Genomic DNA, 13,541 nt, shown 5'->3' on the forward strand with positions numbered 1-13,541 from the left:
CATTGTATAAAGTATCTCCAGCCAAAAAGCGAGCAAATAAAAGCATTTCTGCAAGGGCTCTTTTTGAGCAGCAGTCATCTTTAAAAAAATATGCTGTGGCATTCATGACGCTACTGAATCAGATTTTCTTCGTAACATTAACAATGGATCAGTCAAAACGAAAAGCAAACAGTTAAGTGGAATCGATATCGTGTGAATCTCAAAGCTATGAGACTACTACAACACAAGCAGACAATTTAACGTGATACATTTTCGTAAAATAGTTTGTACTAATGTATCTAAGATATGCAATAGTTGTATATCTACATCTCAAGTATTAACTCTTATCAGATTCTACCACCTCCTTTTAGTACCAATTTTATGAATTGTAATAGACTTTCCGAATGCTTTAAGAATGCTTTGTGCTATTTTATGCCAAATACAAATTATGTTAATGTTATGTCATGAAATAAAGTTTAATGTTAATAAAGAAGTCATTATGACTTAGTGTTATATTTTATATGCAACATCATATAGAGGCCCTCGAATACATGTATGTGTTATTTAATCTTGACTGGGGTCAGAATAGCCACACGCAGGAAATAAAATATTTTTTTCTATATCCAATAAATTCATCCAATCGGCATTCTTCATATGTACCACGTGGCCGTCCAATATATTCCGGTATTGGATCCAAAAAGTCTGTATATTTTCCATAATTAACAGTTGAGTACATGTGCACTAAGCAATTGTTTTATAACAATAAAAGCCGTTACCGAGAAAAAGTATCCGAATGAACTATAATCGACTCACACGGGCGCTTGTCTTGAAAATAGCATAGATGCAATTAAAGAAATTTTAAAATCAAAATTAAAATGAAACAAAGGCAGAAAAAAGGGATATAGAATAAAAAGCTTATTAGACGTTTAAACTGTACAATACGTGATATATTTGGACTCGCACACAGTTTGAAGTCATATTGGACTCGCCTAAAGGCTCGTCCAATATGACGTCAAATTGTGTGCTCGTCCAAATATATCTCCGTATTGTACAGTGAAACGTCTAATAACCTATAATTATTGAAGCTAAATAACTGATAAAATAACTTCCTACCGGACATGTGCCCAATTTGATGGGGGGGGGGAGGGAAGATATAATACATTAGCAAAAAACAGCAAATGCACTTTACAAAAGTTATGATGCTTCAAGAGAAATCTACTGGATTAAAGCATTTTGAGGACTTTTATATTTATTATCTATTTTATATCTATTATACACGGTACATGAATGTCTTCCTATCAGAATATACTGCTGTTGATAGCCTAGCGCAATGTTGAAATTATGCATTTGTACACTTCAGCATTTTATGCATTACAACTAGTGTTTTGTGTATTTTCTTCATTGTCAGATATAAGTTCCAATAGACAACATCAGTGCAGCAATATTTTTTTTTATAAACGATAGTGTTAACAAGGTTTTGCTATAGCCATACACGGTAAACTGCCCCGCTTCCTAGTGGCCATGTTTTTCAACGGACCGTAACAATTTTCGAATGAAGCTGATGTATCATAACAACAAATGTTTGGACCAAGTTTCATGAAGATTGAAGTATAAATGTGACTTCTAGAGTGTAAAAAAGGTTTTACTATAGCCATGTGAGTAAATATGCCCCCCCTGGCGGCCATCTTTTTCAACGAACCTGAACCATTTTCAAAGAAAGCTGATATATCATTAAGACATACGTTGTGACCATGTTTCAAGAAGATTGAACGATAAATGTGAATTCTAGTGTTAACAATATTTTTCTTTATTTTGACCAAGTGACCTAGGTTTTGACCTGGTGTGACCAAGTTTTTAACACGACAAAGATTTCACTGGGACAACTTTTCTTACCAAGTTTCATGACAATCAAGCAATAAATGTTACCTATAGAGTGCTACCAAGGAAAAATGTTGACGACGCATTAAGGACAATGGTGATGCTAAAAGCACACCTTGAGCACCTTTTGCTCAGGTGAGCAAAAAATAAGAAACTGAACGTTATATGTTTTATGTAACAAATGTAATTTGTATTTGCACTAAACTAAATTTCCAGTGCTTTGTATTGGTTATGTCATAGGCAGAGAGGTAAAGATTATGCTCATATACAGTACATAGATTGGCATGTTCACAAATTCATATATATGACTGTTAGATTAAATAAATTTTTAATCACAGTCATTCTCAAGATTTATTAAAGTCATATCACGGTGATAATTTTCTCATCAATCCCTTGACCGGTTCGGCTGTTTGGGGGAATGAGGGGCAACAATACAGAAATCCTTCTCCAGTCAGGTCTGTTGTGTGCTGCTTAGAGTAATTTATCCATAGAAAGGGATGTCCACTCTTACATTATCCATCCAGCTTTTCTTCTGACGGCCTCGGGGTCGACCTCCCTATATTGTGCCCTGGATAATAGTCTTGCACAGAGATTTGCGCCCGGGTGACGTTTCCAAACTAAGCCAGCTGTACCTAAGCACAAATATTCGTGGTCATGGTAGTGCAGTTATAAAATTGCCCTTACTGAAGCTTGTTACATTCCGTTCACTGTTGTCTATTTCTCACTATGAAACAATCAAAAGCAATCCAGTGTAATTTGTCCACTTCATATTGAGGGCTTAATTTATTTGCCCATCGATATGTAGAGAGAACATTACCGTAATCGATTTGCTGTTGGCATACATGGTAAACTCTTCTTGGACCTTGTGTAGTGCAATCTGATCTCAGTTCTGAAATTTAAATATATAAGCATACAGTTGACAATATAACAGCAAATACATTTTTAACACATTGAATAAACACACATTCACAGATGGGCATGAAGGATTTGTTTGCCTATTGATATTTGTAGTAAAATTAAAAGAATACTAGCGTTATAAATAAAGTTATTGGCTGATCACAGATGTTATTACAATTTTATTATGATAAACATCGCATTAAAAGTACAAACAGAAGCAGTTCAGATGATGTACTCAAAATCATTCAGACGATGTACAAACAAAAAACGTTCAGACGATGTACTATTTTCCAAATTACTCGCCACAGATCCAAAAAAGCTCAAACAACGTGGAAAACCTTGTACAAAATATTCCAAGCATGTTAGAAAGCAAAAACTGTTGTATTTATTTGTTTGTTTGTCATCTCGAATAGCAAACGCTTCAAAATAAAGTATGTTAAGAAGATGTACAATTTTCATTGTTTATTGTGTCTGAATGTTTGAGAAAACTACAGAAATCTAAGAAAAACGACAATTACCAGAGTACATAAGGAGACTAAGCGGGTACTTTGCGCATAGTTATCATTAATTTAGATCTTATAAAATATGAGAATACTTTGATTTTCGTCATTAAGCGAGAGCTTTTTCCGCCATTCTGTGCGTACGATGTACTTTTGTGATCACGTGATTCCCCGCAGTGATAAAACATTCAACAGAAAGTAATAAACCTTAGGGCCACAAATAAGATGGTGCGAACTTAACAAATAACAATGTCCCTTAGGATTTGTGAGTTTCTTAGAACAACAACTGTCAAAATAATGAATGTGAGCAAACATGGCTAAAATGTTTGATTCTGTCTCTGAACTTTAATAATTTAACCCTTAAAGCGCTGGAGCTGAATTTTAAAGGCCTTTGCAAACAGTTTGGATCCAGATGAGACGCCACAGAACGTGGCGTCTCATCTGGATCCAAACTGTTTGCTATTCTGATAGTATTCTTTGAAAAAAAATTGAAGAAAATGCTAATTTTAGGAATTCAACAGACGACATTTTAGCAGACGACAAATTTCCCAGCATGCAAAGGGTTAAGTGATATTTCTAATTTCTCTCATTTTCTTTCCAGCATGCATTAAATGAGAAGAATCTTCAGTCACTCCATAATAAGATTGAAGTCCTGGTAAGTATCATCTCACAACAGGGTTTTTTCTGCTTAGTAAAAAAAAGACCATAAAACGGACCTGATCCCAAACCGATTTTTGTTTTTTTAATCCCAATTTTCATTTTTAACCAGGTTTTCCGAAGGTAAAAACTGGTTATTAGATTGGCGAATGCGGGCGGGCTGGCTGGCGGGCTGGCTGGGGGGCTGGCGGAACATTAGCTTGTCCGGGCTATAACTATGGCGTTCATTGTCAGATTTTAAAATCATTTGGCACATTTGTTCACCATCATTGGACGGTGTGTCGCGCGAAATAATTACGTCGATATCTCCAAGGTCAAGGTCACACTTTGAGTTCAAAGGTCAAAAATGGCCATAAATGAGCTTGTCCTGGCCATAACTATGTCATTCATTGTGAGATTTTAAAATCATTTGGCACATTTGTTCACCATCATGGGACGGTGTGTCGCACGAAAGAATCACGTCAATATCTCCAATGTCAAGGTCGCCACGACTAAAAATAGATTTTTTTTTAAAACAAACTTACAAAGGGGGTTAATTTTGTTTGTTCATTTCAAAAGTTCAGTTTGAGTTTTCTCCCTTTATCAGATTATTTTTTCACAATGAAAACCTGGTTTTGTGACAATTTTGTTCCTTGTTTTTTTATATATTTTTTTTGTGTGGAAAAAGGTTTTGTTATATTTATTATATTGCAATTTTATTTAACAAACATCTAACAAAGTATATAACTATAATTCATATGATCTTTTTCTTTCCAAAATGGCCAGGAAAAGGCCTGATGTGTAAATATTTGTTGATTAAAAAAATTAATTAATATGGTTCATTTTTTTGCAATAAAATATTCCCAAATTTGCAATTTTATTGATTACAATAATCCCAAATCTACCAGACTCCTATTCCCAAAATGGCTAGAAAAAAACCCTGTTTTTTTGCTAATTAATTATTCAATATTGGAGTTTTAATTATAGAGACGTCTTTTGACTATTGGAACAAAGTGTTTTTGTAATTGATCATTTTTGATGGATTAATTTATATTATGTATTCATCATCATCCCTTTTATCACAATCATAATCTTCATCACCATTTTTAGCTCACCTGTCACGAATTGACATGGTGAGCTTATGTGACCGTGTGATGTCGGGCGTCCGTTGTGCGTGCGTGCGTGCGTACGTGTGTGTGTGTCCGTCAACAATTTGTTTGTGTAGACAGTAGAGGTCACAGTTTTCATCCAATCTTTATGAAATTTGGTCAGAATGTTTATCTTGATGAAATCTGGGTTGGGATTGTATTTGGGTCATCTGGGGTCAAAAACTAGGTCACTAGGTCAAATAATAGAAAAACCTTGTGTAGACAATAGAGGTCACAGTTTTCATCCAATCTTTATGAAATTTGGTCAGAATGTTTATCTTGATGAAATCTGGGTTGGGATTGTAGTTGGGTCATCTGGGGTCAAAAACTACGGAAGGTCAAATAATAGAAAAACCTTGTGAAAGCCTTGTGTAGACGAGAGAGGTCACAGTTTTCATTCAATCTTTATGAAATTTGGTCAGAATGTTTATCTTGATGAAATCTGGGTTGGGATTGTATTTGGGTCATCTGGGGTCAAAAACTAGGTCACTAGGTCAAATAATAGAAAAATCTTGTGTAGACAATAGAGGTCACAGTTTTCATCCAATCTTTATGAATTTGGTCAGAATATTTATCTTGATGAAATCTGGGTTGGGATTGTATTTGGGTCATCTGGGGTCAAAAACTAGGTCATTAGGTCAAATAATAGAAAAACCTTGTGTAGACAATAGAGGTCATAGTTTTCATCTGATCTTAATGAAATATGATCAGAATGTTTATCCTGATAATAACTGATTTTAAATCGTGACAGGGCTCCCGCTGCCGTTCGCCAGATTCGCCAATGGCGAAAATTTAGCAAATAAAGCAAATAAAAATATAACGATTTTTTTCCTGACAAATGCCGTCCCAGATAATAAACTCTTGCAGCTGTAGACTGTGCTTCAATACATTGCCATGTTATTGACCCAATAAATTGATACGCAGTCAGCATTAACACCGGTCAGAACCGGTCATCGAGACAAAGGAAAATGACTGGTGTGATAACAAAACAATGGTGTAATAGTACATCTTATCCGCTTAAATAAACAATTACATCTGATTAAAGATTGCTGCCAATTTCAATCAATTTGAGTAAAAGCCGTTAGCGAATTATCAACTTAGTCACACAATGAACATAAGTAAAGAAGTTGATAATTGATTTTAATTTCGAGAAGTTTGTAATGTTTGTAATGATTAAAGGCTAAATGTGTTACAATTTTGAAGGACCATAGATGAACGTGTCTAAAACCCTTGACATTTTCGGCGAAAGTGTCGGAAATTGCGACTGCCATTATGGCGACCATAGGCAATAAGGGTCCTTTGGACTCTGACGAATCTAAAGACACGGTCTAAAAAAAATCAAATCTGATAATAGATCATTCAAAGATGTTTGACTTTCGGAATTCCAGTGGTTAGACTATAATGCAAAATCAAAAACGATGTATTGCAAAATATGCATACAGTTTCAAAAATCAAATTCATTCACTTTGGGTGTAGTACATGTATGTTGATAAAAGACAACATTTCAAAACACTAAAAATCAAAAGGTAATAAAAAAGTATGACAATCAATATTAAAATGAATATACATGAACAATTTTTATATAATTAATAATATATTAAAAATAACAATAATATTTTATTATGTTGATAATAAATATATATTGACACTTTTCAAAATGAGCTTTTTGTTTTGAAATTTAGCATATTTAATTTTGTTTATTAGCTCGGCTGTTTTCGGAGAAAACCCGAGGTATTGTCATAGCCAGCTCGTCGTGCGCCGTCCGACGTCTGCCATCTGCGTCATGCTAAAACCTATACATTTTGTTAAGGTTTTGAACATTGGCTCTTAAATAAAAGTGCTTCAACCTACAACTTTGAAACTTCACATGTAGCTGCACCTTGATGAGTTTTACACGCCACACCCTTTTTTGGGTCACTAGGTCAAAGGTCAAGGTCACTGTGACCTCTAAAAAAAAAAAAAAAAAAAAAATCTGACAAGCTTTCATTTATTAGCTCGGCTGTTTTCGGAGAAAACCCAAGGTATTGTCATAGCCAGCTCGTCGTCCGCTGTCAGCCATCCGCCGTAGGCGTTGTGCTAAAACCTTTACATTGGCTCTAAAATCAAAGTGCTTCCACCTACAACTTTGAAACTTCATATGTAGATGCACGTTGATGAGCTCTACACGCCACACCCAATTTTGGGTCACTAGGTCAAAGGTCAAGGTCACTGTGACCTCTAAAAAAAATATTCTGACAAGCTTTCGCAGCCGAGCGTTATTCGATGCTCTTGTTTAAGATCACAAAGAGGCCTCACAAGCTTGAAGTATGAAAACATCAATGACAAATGCGCAGGCTGCAGCAATATCCAAAAGTGAAGCGGCTGTAGTGTCGGCTATGACTAATGTGTACTTTGCTGCACAACATACTCTAGCATCATCGCTGGTTCCAGACCTGAACAGATTGTGTGTCTTGCAGGTAAAAAAATAAATAAAACATCTTTAAAACGAATTTGATTTGTTTTAAATTGATTGATAAAATTTGATTTTGTTTAAGTTTGCTACAAATATTGAGCAAAATAAACTTGAAATCATAAATTATATTTTCAGGATGCAAATTTGTATTAATATATTTTCAGGGTGCAACCCAGCTCAATGACCTTCCAGTTGACTGCCACACGTCATATGAACACAGCTCCAGTGTGTAGGAATTTCAAAACTGTATGGCAGACGTTCTGAGGAGTGATCTTCTCCAGAAGATACAGACATCATGCAAGTACAGTATCATGATCGATGAGAGCACAGACATTTCAGTGAAGCAAAATTTAGTGACCTATGTTAGACTTTTGGAAACTGATGAATTTGGAATGGCTGAACTTCAAAGAGCAAATGCAGAGAGCATATATGAGAATGTAGTTAATTTGCTTGGTAGAAAGGGAATTGACATTCAACATCTCTCAGAAATTCTATTAAAATTGAAAACTAGAAGAATTTGTTGATTTTGTCCATAGACAGCCCACCAATGGAAAAGTTTGATTTTAAACATGCTTTCAAGATTTGGGCTGGATTGAAGTTGAGGCGGATTATGGCCTTCTGCTAAAATGTATGTTCAGGATATCATGTGCTCATGTAATGTAAATTTATAATGTGCTTATTTTATGAACATGTGCTTGAGTTATGATGTGTGTATTTCTATAAATGTTTTGTTGTACTGTTGTTTTTTTTGTTATGCGCACATGATGTGGATTATGGCCTTCTGCTAAAATGTATGTTCAGGAAATCATGTGCTCATGTAATGTAAATTTATAATGTGCTTATTTTATGAACATGTGCTTGAGTTATGATGTGTGTATATCTATAAATGTTTTGTTATACTGTTGTTTTTTTTGTTATGCACACATGATGTGGATTATGGCCTTCTGCTTAAATGTATGTTCAGGATATCATGTGCTCATGTAATGTAAATTTATCATATGCTTATTTTATGAACATTTGCTTGAGTTATGATGTTTGTACTTCTATAAATGGTTTGTTGTAAACTGTTTATTTTTGTTATGCACACATGATGATTATAGAACATATTAAAGCTTTGTTTTGTAATTTCTCCTTTAACACCCCTTAGCCTAGACTTACAACAGGTGGTTCCTAATGCTTTCCTAAACTTTGGCTACAGTTTCTAAAATTTGGCTACAAAAAATTAAATTTGGCTAAAATGTTGGCATTAGAAATTTTTGGGCCAGGGGGAGCCCTGATCGTATAAGGGTCATCTGGGGTCAAAAATTAGGTCACCAGGCCAATGCTTGTAAAACCTTGTGTAGATGAAAGAGGTCACAGTTTTCATCACGTCTTAATGAAATTTTGTCAGAATGTATTAAATAATGACATCTGGCTTGGGATTGTATATGGGCTGATAGAATTTAAGTTGATGTGGCAAGGTTAGTCAGGTGAGCGATTCAGGGCCATCATGTGATGTGGCAAGGTTAGTCAGGTGAGCGATTCAGGGCCATCATGTGATGTGGCAAGGTTAGTCAGGTGAGCGATTCAGGGCCATCATGTGATGTGGCAAGGTTAGTCAGGTGAGCGATTCAGGGCCATCATGTGATGTGGCAAGGTTAGTCAGGTGAGCGATTCAGGGCCATCATGTGATGTGGCAAGGTTAGTCAGGTGAGCGATTCAGGGCCATCATGGTCCTCTTGTTATTAATTGTAATATTTTGTAATATATTGCTTGAATATTATGTATTGCAAATTTTATAACTGTAATTTATTTAGGCAGACTGGCACAGTATGTTGTATTTGTTCCAGTACACTGTATGAACATGAGAAAGTCATAAACCTTAAAGCAGCAGATATGCAGGGACCCACTTAAGTCATAATGGCCCTTGAAGTTTGTGTAAGACTCTTATATTTTATGAAAATAAGAAACACAATCTTCAGAACGAAAACTATTGAGCGAATGAGGTTGGGCAAACATGGCTTAAAAAATTGTTTCTGTCCCAGAACTTAATTATCTAAGCTGATATTTCTCATTTCCCTTATTTGTTTCCAGATGGCATTAAATGAAAAGAATCAACAGTCACTTAATAACAAAATTGAAGTCCAGGTACGTATAATCACACAAATTTTGTGTCCTTGTTGTTTAATTGCTAATTAATTAAATAACTACAGGAATTTGTATTACATGTATAGAGATGTGTCTTGACTATTGGAACAAATATAATTTTTAATCTAAAAAGGGAAGATGTGCATTTAAAAATTTAAAACAATATTTATAAGTATAATAAGAACTTTATTTTTACATATGCTGTATTTTGACTTGATATATATGATCAATTGATTTAATAATGAAAATTATTTTTTGTAAATAAATTTCTCTGCATTCCATGGGCGCATGAAATGTCTTTAAAATTATTGCTTATTATCCCCACGTTTTTCCGAGAAAAAGTGAGGATATTGTGGTGATGTGCGTCTGTCCGTCCGCCCTGGCCACCTGCTCCTCCTACACGTTTAGCACTAGAACCTTGAAACTTACATACATGATAGCTATGAGCATATGTGCGACAGTGACAGTGACAGAATTTTGATCTGACCCCTGGGTCAAATGTTATGGGGGTTGGGGCGGGGCTGGGTCAGAGATTTTCACTTATTTTTATGCCCCTGGTATGGTGCATTGGCCATAACTTTTGCAATATTGATGATAGCAACTTGATATTTAGCATGCATGTGTATCTCATGGAGCTGCACATTTTGAGTGGTTAAAGGTTAAGGTCAATGTCATCCTTCAAGGTCAAAGATAAAAAAAAACAAATAAAAGGGAAGTAATAAGCTTTAAAGGGAGGTAAGTAAATAACCTGCCAAATGATATAAAAAAAATAAATCAAAGTGGCGCATAGAGCTACACAGTAGTGGCGCAGAGATGTATTTAGTATTCAATTGTTTGTGTTTATCATCTGTGAAATGGTTTAGCTCATCCATCTAATGTTTATACAAGATAAGTATTGATGCAAAGCATCAAAGGGCGTCGGGAATTTCAGTGTAAAAGGCACTCAATGAAGTTACATGGAACAATTTTTTTCTACTGTAAATATTAATATATTGGCCTATTATTTTAAACAAAATAGAAAAAGATACTGGTATAATCATTATCTATAATTTTGTGTTATAACCCCCAAATAACCATTATTTATGATGTTGTGTTATAACTCCCATATAACCATTATCTATGTTTTTGTGTTGTAACCCTCAAATATTTCATAGTTCATTTTTAGCTCATCTATTTTTTGAAAAAAAATTATGAGCTATTGTCATCACCTTGGCGTCGGCGTCTGCGTCGGCGTCCGGTTAAGTTTTGTGTTTAGGTCCACTTTTCTCAGAAAGTATCAATGCTATTGCATTCACTTACTTACTATCATGAGGGGACTGGGCAGGCAAAGTTAGATAACTCTGGCGTGCATTTTGACTGAATTATGTGCCCTTTTTATACTTAGAAAATTGAAAATTTTGGTTAAGTTTTGCGTTTAGGTCCACTTTTTTTCAGAAAGTATCAATGCTATTGCATTCAAACTTGGTACACTTACTTACTATCATGAGGGGACTGGGCAGGCAAAGTTAGATAACTCTGGCGTGCAATTTGACAGAATTATGTGCCCTTTTTATACTTAGAAAATTGAAAATTTGGGTTAAGTTTTGTGTTAAGGTCCATTTTATTCCTTAAGTATCAAAGCTATTGCTTTCATACTTGCAACACTTACTAACTACCGTAAGGGGACTGTGCAGGCAAAGTTATGTAACTCTGACTGGCATTTGGACGGAATTATGGGCCCTTTATACTTAGAAAATTGAAAGTTTGGTTAAGTTTTGTGTTTTGGTCCACTTTACCCCTAAAGTATCATAGATATTGCTTTCATACTTGGAACACTCGCAAACTATCATAAGGGTACAGTAAAAGGACAAGTTGCATAACTCTGGATGTCATTTTTACGGAATTATGGCCCTTTTTTGACTTAGTAACTTTGAATATATGGTTAAATTTTGTGTTTCGATCCACTTTACTTCTTAAGTATCAAGGCTATTGCTTTCAAACTTCAAATACTTTCATGCTATCATGAGGTTACTGTACCTGGCAAGTTGAATTTTACCTTGACCTTTGAATGACCTTGACTCTCAAGGTCAAATTATTAAATTTCTCTAAAATTGCCATAACTTCTTTATTTATGATTAGATTTGATTGATACTTTGACAAAACTACTCTTACCTGACATACCACAATAGACTCCACCCAAACCATCGCCCGTGCCCCCCCCCCCCCAACCCCCCCCCCTATTTTTTTTTTTTTTTTTTTTTTTTTAAGATCATCTCACAAATGACCACCACACCCTCACACTATACCCCCCCCACCCCACCCCCTCCCCAATTTTTTTTTTAAACGGTTAAAAAACAAAACTATTTATTTTGATTATTTTTTGTTTGAAATACCGTCCAACCATCGCACCCAAGAATCCCCCCCCCACCCCCCCTCCCCCCACCCGAATCCCCCCCCCCCCTATTTTTTTTTTTTTTTTTTTTTAAATCATCTCACAAATTACCACCACACCCTCACACTATACCCCCCCACCTCACCCCCCCCAATTTTTTTTTATGAAACGGTTAAAAAACACAAATATTTATTTTTATTATTTTATGTTTGAAATACCGTCCAACCATCGCACCCAAGAATCCCCCCCACCCCCCCCCCCACCCCCCCCCCCCCCACCGATTTTTTTTTTTCCTTTTTTTCGCATTTTTGGAAGAAAATGTAATAAATGTCCACCCCCCCACACAATGCACCGCTCTTCACTCCACCCCTCCATCCTTTGTGATTGAAAATGAGAGTCCCTTCACCTTTAAAAAGAAAATAGATGAGCGGTCTGCACCCGCAAGGCGGTGCTCTTGTATTTACATTGGTTTCCTTTTTTTTTTACTGGCATCCGTGTGCAGTTTTCATTAATGGAACAGAACTTTGTAGGTTTTAAAAAATCTGCTTCATTTTGTAAGCGTAATTTCATATTTTTCTCAACTTCAAGGGGAGATGATTCTGAACTTATTCTTACGTTGCTCATTTACGATAGGGGTTGAGTACTCATTGATATGAAAACACTTTGAAATTCAGTAAAAGATCATAATAGATTTATAGCTCTGATATTCATCATTTTCATTAGGGTTCGAGTAATACTGATATAAAAACACTTAACAAGTTTGGAGAGATTCAGATGAAAGTTGTGAAATCTTCTAAACAAGTGGAAATTGTTTATTTTGTCAAATTTAATAGAAAAAAATTCTCGACTTATTGTCCCGATGTTTCTCATTTTAAATGAGGTAAAAATGCTCATTGATATGAAGACACTGTAAGTTTGGAAAGAATCTGATGAAAAATGTTGACATAATCACCTAACCAAGCAGTTTTTTACTTTTATTTTTTAATTCAAAGAGACATAATTCTGGACTTATGGTCCGATATTGCTCATATAGAGTTTGGGTTGGGTCTTCATTGATAAAAAAACACCTGTGCAAGTTTGGGAACAATTGGATGAAAATTTTGGACTTCGAACAACGATTTCAAATTTTCTCAAATTCTAAGGAAGATATCTATGGACGTAATGGTTGGATAATGCTAAAGGGTCCATACCACCTGGAAAGTAATACGTGTCGCGCTTCGCGCTCTATATGTGGTTCTTAAAAAAAAAAATCCGAGGAGTGCTTGACTCTAGGAAAACAGGTTGCTGGGACACAGCTCCTCCTTGATAAGCGGCTGCTTCCTTTATAGCAACTCATTGTTACAATCATTAATACGTGTCGCGCTTTGCGCTCTATATGTGGTAGGGATAGTACTAAGGGCCTATGATAGACAACCATAAAAATACATGGATAATAGATGTGTTGTTTGCATTTATTTGTTAATATAAAAACACGTGTATTTTTATAAGATATTAAAGTGATGTAAGAAATTTTAATTCACGTCACCACGCGGCATCCATTAATTTTAATAAAA

At 35.3% G+C, this 13,541-nt stretch overlaps 3 protein-coding genes across 7 annotated transcripts in view; 1 reads left to right on the top strand and 2 right to left on the bottom strand.

Moving 5' to 3' along the window:
• The window catches only part of LOC127845724 (uncharacterized), a 265,031-nt gene that overhangs the window by 114,305 nt on the left and 137,185 nt on the right, over nucleotides 1-13,541 (bottom strand). The window lies entirely within an intron of this gene.
• Nucleotides 1-13,541, bottom strand: part of LOC127845726 (uncharacterized) — a 251,690-nt gene that overhangs the window by 51,615 nt on the left and 186,534 nt on the right. The window lies entirely within an intron of this gene.
• LOC127845729 (mitochondrial calcium uniporter regulator 1-like) overlaps nucleotides 1-13,541 on the top strand; it is a 276,089-nt gene that overhangs the window by 11,008 nt on the left and 251,540 nt on the right. For all 3 annotated transcript variants that reach the window (XR_008033347.1, XR_008033346.1, XM_052376837.1), the window contains exons 6-7: nucleotides 3,856-3,909; nucleotides 9,564-9,617. Coding sequence is in view for 1 of the 3 variants with exons in the window: in XM_052376837.1 (XP_052232797.1) it covers nucleotides 3,856-3,909; nucleotides 9,564-9,617 (108 nt within the window). In the remaining 2 variants the exon portion in view is untranslated. The remainder of the gene's footprint in view (nucleotides 1-3,855; nucleotides 3,910-9,563; nucleotides 9,618-13,541) is intronic.

Source organism: Dreissena polymorpha, chromosome 9, assembly GCF_020536995.1.
Source record: "Dreissena polymorpha isolate Duluth1 chromosome 9, UMN_Dpol_1.0, whole genome shotgun sequence".
In the NCBI taxonomy this organism is placed as follows: domain Eukaryota; kingdom Metazoa; phylum Mollusca; class Bivalvia; order Myida; family Dreissenidae; genus Dreissena; species Dreissena polymorpha.